The sequence below is a fragment of the Muntiacus reevesi genome, chromosome 4 (genome assembly GCF_963930625.1).
Source record: "Muntiacus reevesi chromosome 4, mMunRee1.1, whole genome shotgun sequence".
NCBI classification, from domain to species: Eukaryota; Metazoa; Chordata; class Mammalia; order Artiodactyla; family Cervidae; genus Muntiacus; species Muntiacus reevesi.
Window position 1 is genome coordinate 157,363,798 of NC_089252.1, and position 15,717 is coordinate 157,379,514.

The window sequence follows — 15,717 nt, forward strand, 5'->3', positions numbered from 1 at the left end:
TAATAACGATCGCGGCCAAGGAGCGGGGCGGCGGGAACCTCCTCTGGCTTTTGCAGCTTCTGCATACTGGTACAAGTCTGGCCTTCCCAGAAAACAGCTTCCCAAACGTGGCGCTCACTCCAGCTTAGTTCTGTTTTTCTCTGTCCAGCTTTATTCAGGTCTTACCGGTTGGGAGTCCTATTTTGTTGTGACTTTCAGGTTTTAGGGCGTAACTTCCACGCATTTGGAAGCGAGGAGGCGCAGGAGAGTCCAGACGGTAAAAGAATTGTAGACATCAGTACCCCCACCACCCCGCCCCCCACCCGCCGTTATCCCGAAGACATGAGGGAAGAGGGAAACCAGATTGCTCCCTAAATCCCAAATATTTCCCCCCGCCCCCCGCTCCACCTTAGGTTTCCGCTGCTCTCGCCTTGCTCCGTATATTGATCTGCTACTTTACCGCTGCTCAGAGAAGGTTGCAGATCGTCCCGAAGTCCGTCTCACTGCCCCCAACCCTTAAGCGGCCGAATGGGCAGTCCAGAAGCGAGGATTCGGCTCATCTGCTGTCGGGCACAGTGAAGGGGGACCTCCGCGGACTCGGAGGGCGAGATGAGGATCACCGGGAAATGGGAAAGGGGTGGGCTTATGACGCGGGATTTAGGAACAGGCGTGGGTGTGAAGAGGCGGAGGTAAAGCACAGACCGCTTGCCAAGCCGGCCAGCGGTTCGCTCTACTAGACGGTTGGGGTCTGTGTCTGATGCCCCAAGCCCGCTAGGCTGCCCAGTGGCTCCGCCGAGCGCGAAGCCTAGAGCGAGTGAAGGATCGCGGAGTGTGCTCGGCTCGGCTCGGCTCGGGGGGGCAGGGAAGCCGAAAGCCGGGTGCGCCACTTCCTCGGCAGCCTCAGCTTCTGCGGGCCTGTTCCCTCGCGGCTCCGCACTGAGATCCGCCTCTTCTCTGCCTCCCCCTTTCCGCGAACTGCCTCCGCCTCCTTCCTCTGCCTCCACCCTCAATCCCCAGCCCTGTTTGTCTAGAGCTGGGCTAGGTGCCCTGGGTCGGCCGGAGCTCTGGATGTGGGTGCCAGACGAGTCCACGGCGCCTCTCAAGATGGACAGCCGCTACACCAGCTCCTCGGGCCTCGGGGATTTAAACCAGCTGAGCGCGGCCATCCCGGCCACGCGAGTGGAGGTGTCCGTGTCTTGCAGGTGAGGAGGCGCCCTTCCCCTCCGTGCTTTGTCCTCGCATCTACCGGGTCGGTAGCGTTCGGCGAGCGCGCAGGGTACGCCGAGGCTCCGCGAGGGTGCCAAGTTGCGCCCTGAGTGGGAAATAGCTCCGTTGTGGGTCTCGAGTCACCGCCGGATCGAGTGGCGGAGCGAAGAGCCAGAACCAGGAGCGAGTGGTGGGCTGCGGGACTGAGACTTCATTTCCTTTGGGGGAGATGTTGTAAAAGTTGGCCGGGCTGTGACTCAGCGGCGGGAAGCCCTGGCCGCCGCCCACTTGACGAGCCCTTTTTCACGTCCCGAACTCGAGCCGCGGGGTTGGATGGTGACAGGAAGGGCGCACCATTGCCAAAAGCGCTGTGACCAATGCGCGCAGCGGCCCGGGACTCCCTCCGCTAGGCTCTGCAAACCCGAGGTTGGCACAGTTGGCTCCAAACCAGGCGGCTTCCTCCCCACCCACTTCCCGGAGCCATCCAGCTTGCTTCCCCGGCTCCTCGCCCCCACCGCCCCCGGGGGAGCCTTTTTGCCTTTGACCTACTACGTAGAGTTTTCCACCGCAGCCTTTCCTAAACTGTGGGAAATCACGACTTTCTGCCTGCAAGTGGATACGTTTGAGTGCCCGTAAAAACCTACACTCTGCTGTACATTTCAAACTCCTTTGGCTGACGTTCTTTGGGTCAGTTTCCTTGTAAATAAAGGAGCGTAATTGCTATATCGCAGGTGATTTTAAGATGACAGCACTGACTTGAGCCCACTCCCATGTTTGCAGACTTTGATCTTTCTCAGTGGAAAACAACCTGTACACTTTCTTGTTTTTAAAGCCCTCAAATCCTTTCCTTCCTTTTTTAAGGGGGAAAAAAAAAGGAAGAAATCTTGAAGAAATCTAATAAACATGGTTAAGTCTCGATGTAAATAAGCCCCTGGCTTAAAATACTATCAATCTAGTGATATTTAATTTTGCATTGTCCCAAGACTAAACCCGAAAGCCAGAAGAATGATTTAAGGCTGACTTCAGACCATTAAACACTAACGCTGATGGTGATAGCTAAATGATGCCTGAGATTTCTGTCAGTTGAACAAGTGAAACTGTATGGAAAATTTTTCTTAAACATTAATTTCTAGATCTTTTTCTCTTTTCTGAAGCTGGCTTTGGATGCTAGAGGGAGGTTATCAGTATTTAACAGGTAATACATAGCCTGAAGTTCTACAATAACAGCATTTTCTAAAGTTCTTATTTTCTCCTGAAATCCTGTAAATCTGAATGGCATGTGGCGTGTATGAGGAATGAAGATAAATGTTAACTCTAAATTTCCCATAAACTTTTTAGGGGTTGTGGGGATATTAGCTAGTATTCCTGCCAATAAGGTCCATATTTAACCCGTCCTGCACCCCCACCCCCCCATGATTTTTTGCTGTGGGTGTGGTGCTGGGAATCCTGGTCAATTGGCTTTAATCCAGTTTCCTTCAGCTTGCTGCCTCTGAAACTGGAGATCCCCTTGATTCACCCTTTTTTTTTTTTAATACCATTGATTTCATGTATTGTTTTTAACTTTTAATGTTCAAAAAGAACAGTTCTGGAAGAGAACCAAAGTACTGGTAGTACTTATATTGTTGATAATTGAATCCTGTGATGATAGATGATGGTGTCCCTGGGCCTTTGGCATAAGAGATCTGGTTATACATTCTGGCTTTATATATATTCTGATGTCTAAAATGAAGATAATTTTGGCATTTATCTTATATAGGGTATTGTCAGAGTTTAATAAAATGATATCTGAAAAATACTGACACAGTGTAGACATGAAAATGTTACAGTGTTAAAAATAGTAGCTATTATTATGATATTGGAAATAGTATTTATTGAATCAGTGTATTGCACTTGATTCAGCTATGGAATTCTGGAAATAGTACTTCTCTTTTGAACTTCAATAAATTGGTTAAAGAAGACAGGGATAGAGGCAGAGCATATTTCCTAGATTGTCTGTGGGGATTTTATCTAGCAGCAAGGCACAATTTTAGGTCCCTTAGCCTTATTATAGGCAAGCAGAGCAAGGAATCACCTTGCTGTTTCATACTGAAGACTTCTGATGATTTGCTGATGACCCTTTTGATAACCTCCTTTCATTGTGCCCAGTTTAAGATTTTTTTAAAAGCTTTATGATGTTTGCATCTTCATTTTGAGTGAGGTGAGAAAATCAACAATTGAAGCTTGAAGTTAAATATAATTCATGGAAATCATTTAGTCTATTCACTAAGGAAGTGTTTGAGTGTATTTTATGTTTAGCACTATGCCATGTTCCATGAGAAATGCATAAGTTCTCTAAAAAAGTAAAATCTTGTTGGGAGATAAATATAATATTGTACAACACATAATAACATAGGACTAAATCCAAAGATGAGGTTCATGAAGAGGAATGGAAGAGGTCATTGTGGAACAGAGTACTTGGAATGTGCTACAGAGAGGAGATGGGGCATGAGCGGAGACAAGACAGATTGGCATGGTTAGTGTGAGACAAAGAGTGGTGGAATTTCTGTAGTAGCTATAAAGTTGGTGTGTTAAAGAGACACATGTTTTCTAGCTATATTTATGCAGAGATAAAGCTCTTACTCTTTGACTTACCTTCTACTCCTTATTCAGCTCTTCTTGCATTCATTTAAAACATTTGTTAATTTGTAAGTTTTAAGATTTTTAAATTATTGGGTTACCCAATTAATATGTCTATAGTTGAAATGACACAACCTTAGAAACATAAAATAACATTCCTGTTTTATTCTGAAAACAGATAATTATAAAATGAAGGTAAAAACAATGGGAGAAGTAATAGGCAGTAATTAACTGTTTTCCTGGAGACCTTGGTTTGTTGCACTGTTTCTCACACATTATTTTGATGATTTTGTTATTGGCATGTCATTTTGATAAGCCAATGAGAAACTGGCTTATCAAGTATAAAAGCAGGGATGCTGCCGCCGCTGCTGCTAAGTCACTTCAGTCGTGTCCGACTCTGTGCGACCCCATAGACGGCAGCCCACTAGGCTCCTCTGTCCCTGGGATTCTCCAGGCAAGAACACTGGAGTGGGTTGCCATTTCCTTCTCCAATGCATGAAAGTGAAACGTGAAAGTGAAGTCGCTCAGTCGTGTCTGACTCTTTGAGACCCCATGGACTGCAGCCTACCAGGCTCCTCTGTCCATGGGATTTTCCAGGCAAGAGTACTGGAGTGGGGTGCCATCGCCTTCTCCAAAAGCAGGGATAGCAGTCTATATTTCTAGACTTTGTAGATTAGATGTCACAAGTGAATCTTATTGAAGCAATAATCCTATAATGGTAATAAAATTAATTTTAAAATCTAATGTGGAAGGAAGAATACAAAGTGGAAAGTAATGAGTACTTATTTTGTTCTAGGAGTTCTAAAAAGTTCTAAAAAACACGTCCTTACCTGGCTTTACCTGTCTTGCCTACTCTCCCACTACTCCTCACATATAAACTCTATGACTGAACATAGTGTCGACTTAAAAAATAGTCACAACCTGCAAGTTGAGAGTTATGTTTTATTTGGTAGGAATTTTTAGGACTTCAAGCCCAGGAGACAGCTTCTCAAGTGACTTTGAGAAAACTGCTCCTCAGAGGCACAGGGAGGAGTCAGGTTATATGGAAGTTTGCAACAAGGGGAAGGTAGTCTGAACATCAAAAGATTATTGTTAATTACGGAAAACCAGATATCTCAAGTTAAGGAATTTAGCGCTTTTCTGTGTATGGGAAGACGCAAGAGTCTGGGCTTATTGAAATTATTCCTTTCATATGCATTCCAGCTCTCTGGGACAAGGTGCTCAACAGGGGGACTGGCTGATGGCTGCCGGATTGTTTTTCTTGGGTGCCCTCTGGGCTCAGAAATTCACATTTTGGAGGACTGGAATCAAGTTTGCTGTGATATCCTTATTAGTTGATAAAGCAGGAAATACTCCATTTCACAATAGCCTAACAACTATATGCTTAGTATATGCAAAAGTTGGCGCCAGATAAAAGTTGACCACAGAACAGTGCTAAGAGGTACAGTCCCAGAGCATGCTCTGTTATCCTGTTGAAACAAACTTTCTTTGCATGTATGGCTGCGCACATGATTTTCTCTGCCCTGAATGTCCCTTCCTCCATTCCCTTCTTTCTTGATTAGCATTGTCTGCTTCTTCCAGACTTCAGATATAACACAATTTTCTATCATGATCCTCTCCCAAGCTGTATTTTGCTATATTCTCAGAGCAGCTGGAAATGGCAGCCTACTCCAGAATCCTTGCCTGGGAAATCTCATGGGCAGAGGAGCCTGGCAGGTCTCTGTCGTCTTCTTGCGGGCAAGTTTTGTCTCCTCCATGTTTATGCATTCTGAACTTGGCACAGAATAAGTAGTCAATAAATGCTAGATGCTGTAATTCTCTGAATGAATCATCTGGCATGGGATAGAGGTTTACTTGTTAAAATATAGACTCTTAGGTTCCAAATTAGATCTACTGAATGAAAATGTCTGGAACTAAGGCCCAGGAATCTGTACCTTTAGTACGTTTGCCATGTGCTGGTTATACACATTAAACTAAAAATAAATATTGGTGGAATGAACAAATCTGTGAATAAATCAACACTGAACCTGGTAGTCAGAAATTTCCATTTGCTTTGTATAGTGTCATTAGTGATTCATTCTTAACTTGTACACCCACCCCAGCAAGCTTACAGGATGTCAGGGTCTCTTGGCACTGCAGTCTTCTCAGACACCTCATATATATATATGTTTCAATCGGAGGATAATTGCTTTACGATCCTATGTTGGTTTCTGTTCTACAACAACGTGAATCACCAGAGAGTGTGGAACTTAGTTCCCTATATTATACAGCTGCTTCCCTCTAGCGATCTGTTTTACACACGGCAGTACATTTGTCAGTGCTATTGTCTCAGTTCACCCCACTCTCTCCTTTCCCCACTGTGTCCACAAGTCTGCCCTGTGTCTCTGTTCCTGCCATGCAATAGGTTCATCAGTACCATTTTTCTAGATTCCACATATATGTGTTAATTTTATATTTGTTTTTCTTTTCCTGATTTACTTCACTGTGTACAACAGGCTGTAGCTTCATCGACCTCACTACCGCTGACTCAGATTTGTTCCTCTTAATGGCTGTGTGATATTCCATTGTGTAGATGTACCACAACTTTTTTATCCATTCATCTGTTGATGGATATATAGGTTGCTTCCATGTCCTGGCTATTGTAAATAATGCTGCTATGAATATTGGGGTACATGTATCTTTTTGAATTATGGTTTGCAATCCCAGGAATGGGACTGCTAGGTCATATGGTGGTTTTATTCCTAGTTTTTTAAGAAATCCATATTGTACTCCATAGTGGCTGTATCAGTTTACCTTCCTACCAGCAGTGCAGAATGATTCCCTTTTCTTCATCCTCTCCAGCATTTACTGTTTGTAGATTTTTTAAGGATGGCCATTCTGACTGGTAAGAGGTGATATCTCGTTGTAATTTTGATTTGCATTTCTCTAATATGTGATGTTGAGCATATTTTCATCTATTTGTCGGTCATCTGTATGTCTTCTTTGTCAGACACCTCATATTACATAAGGCTTATGCATTGTCTTTGGGAACTTTTTATCAGACTTTTTTTTTTTTTTTTTTTTTTTTACCATTTTTCTATACACCAGAAGTTTTAATTTACTAGTTTGATGAATTTATGTCTCTGTGACTATAGTTACTTGGTTTGGATTAACAATACTGTCAATTAAAAAAAAAACACATGCAACCTAAAACTTGAGAGTCAGGTTTTATTCAGTGAGAATGCTAGGACTGGGAGATATATCTCAGGTGACCCTGAGAGTCAGTGACTCAGAGGAAGCAGGGGGGGAGCCAAGTATATACATGTTTTTAGGAGGAGGTAATCTGAACATTAAAAGTTTACTGCTAATTAAGAGAAAGTTAAATCTCTCAAGAGATTTAGAGGTTAAATCTAAAGAGTTTTAGTGATCTTCTATGTATGGGAAGAGATTTAGAGATCTTCTAAATAAAGAGATTTAGTGATCTTCTATATATGGGAAGCTGCAAGCATCCAGGCTTGTGAAATCATTTCATTCACATGTATCTATCTCTCTGGGGTCAATTCTGCTTCTTTATTATTCACATACTAGTTCCTTGTATACTGTAAAAGATGGTGAATGTGGCAGATGGCCACCTACCTCTCACTTCCCTCTAGCTCCTCTGTGCTCACTGGGGAGGAAGTAGCTGCTGGCTTTCAAATAACAGGCTTTCTTGCATCTGAGCTCAGAAATTTTCATTTGGAAAATACTTGTTTACTGGTAGAGCATAGAGGAGAAAGCATTTCATTTCATAGTCTCTCCCCATGGTTGGAAATTCGACCATATTGGGAGATATTTCATAATCATTGCTTCATTTTGTCCCATGGTGCTGGGAGACTGATCCTAGGTTAGGTGGAAATTATTTGTTGGTAAGTCATTCTGCATGTTAATTTCTGGATTAGGCCCATTGATGGATAGTAAAAAGATTCTCTGAGTCCTCTATCTTCTAACCTAATAGGATCCAGGAGATATTTCCCTTGTTGTTTTTTCCTATACCTAGAATCACGCTATTACAATTATTCTACATTATAAATGTGATCTGTTTCTTCAAGTTGTTTAGCTGTCATTAATTTGGCTGGGGGCTGGTTATACATCATCTAATACAAGAGACAGCAATCTTATGAAATAAACAGAGTATAAGCAATATAGCTAATAACTTGTTAAAGTTACAAGTAGGGATTCAAACCATGAGCTTCTGAAATGAAACTGTCTTCCTAAAAGATCACCAAGGCTAGGAAGTGGATCATCTAAGGCAGCAATATAATTTTTCCTGTGAGTCATTAAATGTGTTATATTAGAGAATTCATCTGGTATGAAAACATAACATTTAGTTTGATTTATAGCACCATTGCCCCCTTGAGATGTGCTAAGGATATCAAGGGCCATACGATTTTGTAATACAGCTCTTCTCCACATAGAGACTCCGAATTTAGTAGGCTAATAGCCTGGCTGCTATCATTTAAGGCCTTTTGAGTAAATTCTGTTCATGGTGTTCTCAAGGCAAGAGTACTGACGTGGTTTGCCATTCCCTTCTCCAGTGGACCACATTCGTCAGACCTCTCCACCATGAGCCGGCTGTCTTGGGTGGCCCCACACGGCATGGCTTAGTTACATTGAGTTAGACAAGGCTGTAGTCCTGTGATCAGATTGGCTAGTTTTCTGTGATTGTGGTTTCAGTGTGTCTGCCCTCTCATGCCCTCTTGGAACACCTACCTTCTTACTTGGGTTTCTCTTACCTTGGACGTGGGGTAGCTCTTCACGGTTGCTCCAGCAAAGTGCAGCCGCTGCTCCTTACCTTGGATGAGGGGTATCTTCTCACGGCCGCCCCTCCTGACCTTCAACGTGGAGTAGCGCCTCTGGCCCTCCTGCGCCTGTGCCGCCGCCGCTCCTTGGAGGTGGGGTTGCTCCTCTCGGCTGCCGCCCCTGACCTCAGACGTGGGGTAGCTCCTCTCGGCAGTACTTTTGCGTGGTATCTACTACTGTGGGCAGGAATCTCTTAGAAGAAATGGGGTAGCCATCATGGTTAACAAAAGAGTCCGAAATGCAGTACTTGGATGCATTCTCAAAAATGCCAGAATGATCTCTGTTCGTTTCCAAGGCAAACCATTCAATATCATGGCAATCCAAGCCTATGCCCCAACCAGTAACGCTGAAGAAGCTGAAGTTGAACAGTTCTATGAAGTCCTACAAGACCTTTTAGAACTAACACCCAAAAAAGATGTCCTTTTCATTATAAGGGACTGGAATGCAAAAGTAGGAAGTCAAGAAACACCTGGAGTAACAGGCAAATTTGGCCTTGGAGTACAAAATGAAGCAGGGCAAAGGCTAATAGAGTTTTGCCAAGAGAACGCACTGGTCATAGCAAACACCCTCTTCCAACAACACAAGAGAAGACTCTACACATGGACATCACCAGATGGTCAACACCGAAATCAGATTGATTATGTTCTTTGCAGCCAAAGATGGAGAAGCTCTATATAGTCAGCAAAAACAAGACTGGGAGCTGACTGTGGCTCAGATCATGAACTCCTTATTGCCAAATTCAGACTTAAACTGAAGAAAGTGGGGAAAACCACTAGACCTTTCAGGTATGACCTAAATCAAATCCCTTATTACTATACAGTGGAAGTGAGACATAGATTTAAGGAACTGGATCTGATAGACAGAATGCCTAATGAACTATGGATGGATGTCATGACATTGTACAGGAGACAGGGATCAAGACCATCCCAATGGAAAATAATGGAAAAAATGGTTGTCTGAGGAGACCTTACAAATAGCTGTGAAACGAAGAGAAGCAAAAAGCAAAGGAGAAAAGGAAAGATATTCCCATTTGAATTCAGAGTTCCAAAGAATAGCAAAGAGATATAAAAAAAAGCCTTCCTCAGCGATCAATGCAAAGAAATAGAGGAAAACAACAGAATGGGAAAGACTAGAGATCTCTTCAAGAAAATTAGAGATACCAAGGGAAGGTTTCATGCAAAGATGGGCTCAATAAAGAACAGAAATGGTATGGACCTAACAGAAGCAGAAGATATTAAGACGAGGTGGCAAGAGTACACAGAAAAACTGTACAAAAAGATCTTCATGATCCAGATAGTCACGATGGTGTGATCACTCACCTAGAGCCAGACATCCTGGAATGTGAAGTCAAGTGGGCCTTAGAAAGCATCACTATGAACAAAGCTAGTGGAAGTGATGGAATTCCAGTTGAGCTATTTCAAATCCTGAAAAATGATGCTGTGAAAGTGCTATACTCAATATGCCAGCAAATTTGGAAAACTCAACAGTGGCCACAGGACTAGAAAAGGTCAGTTTTCATTCCAGTTTCTAAGAAAAGCAATGCCAAAGAATGCTCAAACTACCACACAATTGCACTCATCTCACACGCTAGTAAAGTAATGCTCAAATTTCTCCAAGCCAGGCTTCAGCAATACATGAACCGTGAACTTCCAGATGCTCAAGCTGGTTTTAGAAAAGGCAGAGGAGCCAGAAATGAAATTGCCAACATCCACTGGATCATCGAGAAAGCAAGAGAGTTCCAGAAAAACATCTATTTCTGCTTTATAGACTATGCCAAAGTCTTTGACTGTGTGGATTACAATAAATTGTGGAAAATTCTGAAAGAGATGGGAATACCAGACCACCTGACCTGCCTCTTGAGAAACCTATATGCAGGTCAGGAAGCAACAGTTAGAACCAGACATGGAACAACAGACTGATTCCAAATAGGAAAAGGAGTACGTCAAGGCTGTATATTGTCACCCTGCTTATTTAACTTATATGTAGAGTACATCATGAGAAACGCTGGTCTGGAAGAAACGTAAGCTGGAATCAATATTGCCAGGAGAAATATCAATAACCTCAGATATGCAGATGACACCACTATTATGGCAGAAAGTGAAGAGGAACTAAAAAGCCTTTTGATGAAAGTGAAAGAAGAGAGTGAAAAAGTTGGCTTAAAGCTCAACATTCAGAAAACTAAGATCATGGCATCTGGTCCCATCACTTCATGGGAAATAGATAGGGAAACAGTGGAAACAGTGTCAGACTTTGTTTTTTGGGGCTCCAAAATCACTGGTGACGGTAATTGCAGCCATGAAATTAAAGGACACTTACTTCTTGGAAGGAAAGTTATGACCAACTTAAATAGCATATTAAAAAGCAGAGACATTACTTTGCCAACAAAGATCTGTCTAGTCAAGGCTATGGTTTTTCCAGTAGTCATGTATGGATGTGAGGGTTGGACTGTGAAGAAGGCTGAGTGCCAAAGAATTGATGCTTTTGAACTGTGGTGTTGGAGAAGACTCTTGAGAGTCCCTTGGACTGCAAGGAGATCCAACCAGTCCATCCTAAAGGAGATCAGTCCTGTATGTTCATTGGAAGGACTGATGCTGAAGCTGAAACTCCAATACTTTGACCACCTGATGCGAAGAGCTGACTCATTGGAAAAGACCCTGATGCTGGGAGAGGTTGGGGGCAGGAGGAGAAGGGGCCGACAGAGGATGAGATGGCTGGATGGCATCACTGACTTGATGGACATGAGTTTGGGTAAACTCCGGGAGTTGGTGATGGACAAGGAGGCCTGGCATGCTGCAATTCATGGGGTCGCAAAGAGTCAGACATGACTGTGCGACTGAACTGAACTGAATGAATTCTGTTAAGGCTTCAATGTGAGAAATAATTTTTCACATTTCAAAGAAGGTGCAAAAGTAGCTGCTAAATGTACTCATACCAGTTAAATAACAAATCTCTTGGTTCTTCAGGCTCATATTGATGGTAAATTTGCTGGAGTTAGAGTTTGTACATAAACGGCCTTGAGCCTAAGGGAATCCTAAAGTATACCCTCCCAGCCCTCTTGGCAGAAGCCAGGGTCATAAGTTGGACCCATAAAGTCATTTAGTCCCATTAGTTGCCAGTCAGTTTATTACTAGTCTTCTAACCCAATCTGTCCCATATCAATTACGGTCTTGAAGAGACATGGTACACTGGCAGTTTTCATAAGATAGCCAGCCTAATTTTCTAGTGTTATTAAGTTGATTTTCTTTGGTATGATTTAACTGTTCTAAGCATAGGGGGGCCTTTAGGCTTAGATGACCATAGCCTACTGATAGCAGATAAAGCCATCCCATAACTGAGGAAATGTCCCTCCTAAAAGTCTAGAGTTTACGTTTTTTTTTTTTTTTAGTAGAATTTAGCCTGTTGTTCTGACTGAACTAGAATAACCTTAAGGGAAAATTCATATTTATGGCCAGGGTTAGAATAAGTGTGTTTGACTGGGCAAGTAAATGATTCCCACCTAGTGATGGTAGCCCAAACAGAAAACTGTAATTCCTTTCTTCTAAAATAAACTTTCTAAGAGCCATCCAATCAGAACTTTGGTGGGGAGAAACCCACTGAGGTAAACCAGAGGTAATGGATGCACGAATTGACCACAACTGAACAATTTGATTGATTTCTAAAATTTGCATAAGATTGTGCCAATGATAGGAAAAAAAGCATTTGATTTACGTGCAAGAGTCCAAGAGAACAAGAAGAAAACGTTATGAACAATCATACAGGTCAGGTCCAGGATCTCACTTCAGTTGTCTACTTCTGATGTCATCTTCTCGTCCTGGCGTTGGCCTTTCCCTGTTATCAGAGCACTGCTTTAAGGTGAGTTTGAAAGTCAGCAGTTCTGTTTATATACCAGTCTCATGCAGGAGCCCTTTTTAGGTGAGAATTATGAATTCAAGAGTCAATTCCCTGTCTCCCAGGCTTGAGTTCTAACATTCCCACTGAATAAAACTTAACTCTCAACTTTTAGGTTGCCCATATGTTTTTAGTTAACAATACCTCCCTCAATAAGGTGTTAGAAATATACTTTTCAATGGCATGTTGCACCTGGCTTAAATGGGATTGAAATAGGAATTTATGTGCTGCTAGTTAAACAAAATGATTGTAAAAATGTAAGTTATATAAGCATAAAGTTAAATAGATTACAGTAAAATAAAGGCATACTCAAAAGTTATTACTTTCTATTTTAGTAACTACATTTTGTTAGACATCTAGACTCTTTGCTACCATCTATGCTCTATTTTTTAATCTGTGGGTTGAGAATATTATGCATTCATGTGCTGCTGCTCATCCCATTTCAATCCGTGTTCAGTGACATCACATTTGGTAGCTTGAAATTGACCATAGTGGAAATATTTATATTATGGAAAGTGACAAACACTGCAAATCAGAGTTTGATTTATTGTTTTGCTGTTGTCTACACATAAGACCTTCTGTGGGAATCAACTGGTTCTACAGAATTTATAAGAAAAGTATTATATATATTATTATTGGTAAATTGTGTGTTCATCTACACATACTTTATATCAATAAAATTTATATAAATTATATACACACAGCACATACATGCATTTAGCTTTTTGGGGGAAAACCTGTGGTTAAATATATTTGCACATCACTGTTTATAGGCCTTTTATAAAAGATACAGCATATAAAAGGGAAAATTATTGCTGTTGTTAGATTGTCACTATTAGAGATGGTGGTATCAAGTTTGGCTCTGTCTCTGGTTTTACTCTTTACTATAAGTGGGGTTGTGTGGTCTTTTATAATCTATGAAAATTTTGGCAGCCTGCAAGTATATTGTGAGTGAAATAAGAAGATGATTGAAATTTTGTATATTTTTTCCTTTCTTCTCCTTTTCATGTGGCCCTTTCTATATCCTTATTCTTCTTTACTTTGAAGTTTTTGTTTCTCCATCTACTAGTGGAATGTACTTTGCAAATTTATGTGTTACAGTTCCAACTCATTTAGTGATTCATTGACCACTGGGGGAAGCAAGTTGAGATTTGAAGAGACAGAATTTGATGGGTCCAGTGAGAAATGGTCTAGTTTGAAACAGATACTGATGCTGTTTTGAAATCTTTGGTGAAAGAGAATCAAAGTGCTCAAACACAATTGGCAGCTCCACCCCAGTTCACATTGATTTATTTCTTAGCCACACTTTACCATTCTTTTGTCAGACAAAATGTTTGATGTTAGCATGTAAGTAGTGTTTCAAATGATGCTGATAAATTACAAAGTTACTATGAGCTAGGAAAATAAATCACAGTATGGGAGTTGCCTAGGTATATCTTAGCAGAGGAGAACTTTGCTCATGTTCTGTAAGTAGTTTGGTCCACCCTGCATGTATGTATGTATGTGTGTATGTATATATATACATATATATGTATATATATATATATAAATGCTAATATATATGCTATATATAAAATATTATATATGTGTAATTATATATTAGCATTAATATAAAAACAGTCTTGTGATGTTGAGAATGTGCATCTAGAAGCAATTCACAAAGCAGGGCCCCAGGAGAGAGGGTGCTAAAACTGTGCTTTTTTAGGTATACTGTTTGTGGCTTAACAGTCAGAAACCTGAATTCCTTACTTGATTTTATTCAAGTCAGAGAAGAAAAACAGTTCCTCTCAAAGACGTTTTATTCATTTGTTAGCCTGTTTTATAACAAGAGCCGGTCTGCTCACTCTTGAGGAGATGGGTGTGGAACTAGACCACATCAGCCTCTTTGTTTCTCAGTTTCTTCATTTGTAGAGTGGAGATAACAATAGTCCCTGCCTCTTATATTTATTTTGAGGATTACATAAGCTAATAAATCTTCATGGCTGAAATAATGCTTCTCATGTAATTGCAAATAGATATAAGCATAAAATAAAAATCACCCAGTATTTCATCAAGCTATATCCGTTTAGTTCATTTCTCTCTGTTAGGAGGTGAAGATATTGAGTAATAGCCTCCGAACTGAGAAGGGATTTTGAGAGTGAAAAAAGGAGCAAGCAAATGAAGTTTCTGTTATGAAGTTTATTGTGGGTAACGTATAGGCAGGAAAGATGGGGTGGACAGAAGATCCAGAGGCATTGACAACTGCCCTCTGCACTGCCAAAAGGGATACAGGGGGTTCTAAAGGGGCCAAAGGTAAAAACAGAATCTGACTACCGAGTGAGTAGCACATCCACAATCTAGAACTGGGGGCACCCACCCAGCTTAACCATCTCAGCAAAAGGCACTCTTCCAGCTTTCATTTAAATGAAGTCAAGGGTAAAAGGGAGCTCAATCTGGCTTCAGTGCGTTAGTTTGTGAGTTAGGCTAAATCTCAGTCAGGTGGAAAGGACTGCAGACCTGAGATGGAGCTGACAAGGTGGAGCCAGTATGGTTCAGCTACACACTCCACCCCCACCATCTATATGGCCCACACTATCTTTATCCACCATTCTTCCAAGAATACTCTAGAGCCAGATAGGAGTTTACCTGCCATCCCCACACATTGTCCCCATGTTATAAGGTGGAAAGACAATGACCCCTGACATTACTTCAGCAAAGGACATTGGCAGCAATCTATACACCTGTAAGTCAGAGCAGTTGTGGATGTCAGCATAGGTGGTGGCCCTGGACAGGAATGCAATAGTGAAGGTATGTGACCCTAATCCTAGAAGGAAAACGCTAAAGATAATAAGTGTTTTAAAGGCTGTGCTTGCCTTAGTTGTTCAACCATGTCTGACTCTGCGACCCCACCAGGCTCCTTTATTCATGGGATTCTCCAGGCAAAAATACTGGAATAGATAGTCATTCCCTTCTCCAGGGGATCTTCCTGACCCAGAACCTGGGTCTTCTGCATTGCAGGCAGATTCTTTATTGTCTGAGCCACTGGGGAAGCCCTTTTAAAGGTAGCAAGAAAGACAAATTTTCATTCAGAAACTATTCTGTAGTTTGTTCTCCATGAGCCAGGATCAGTCTGGGCTTTGGCACTTTTCACACAGGACAATACCAGACATTTCATTCCTTTACATTAGAACCAGGCAGGGAGATATTATATGTGGGGGCTTTAGTAGGGGC

The 15,717-nt window shown here is 41.8% G+C and overlaps 1 protein-coding gene across 2 annotated transcripts in view; it reads left to right on the forward strand.

The window, feature by feature from the left end:
* Positions 1 to 671: 671 nt before the first annotated feature.
* The window catches only part of CPNE8 (copine 8), a 255,959-nt gene continuing 240,913 nt past the window's right edge, over positions 672 to 15,717 (forward strand). Inside the window, exon 1 of one of the 2 annotated variants that reach the window (XM_065934624.1) lies at positions 672 to 1,181. In XM_065934624.1, the coding sequence (XP_065790696.1) occupies positions 1,048 to 1,181 (134 nt within the window). In that variant the 5' untranslated portion in view covers positions 672 to 1,047. The remainder of the gene's footprint in view (positions 1,182 to 15,717) is intronic. The other variant, XM_065934622.1, reaches the window with a different exon arrangement.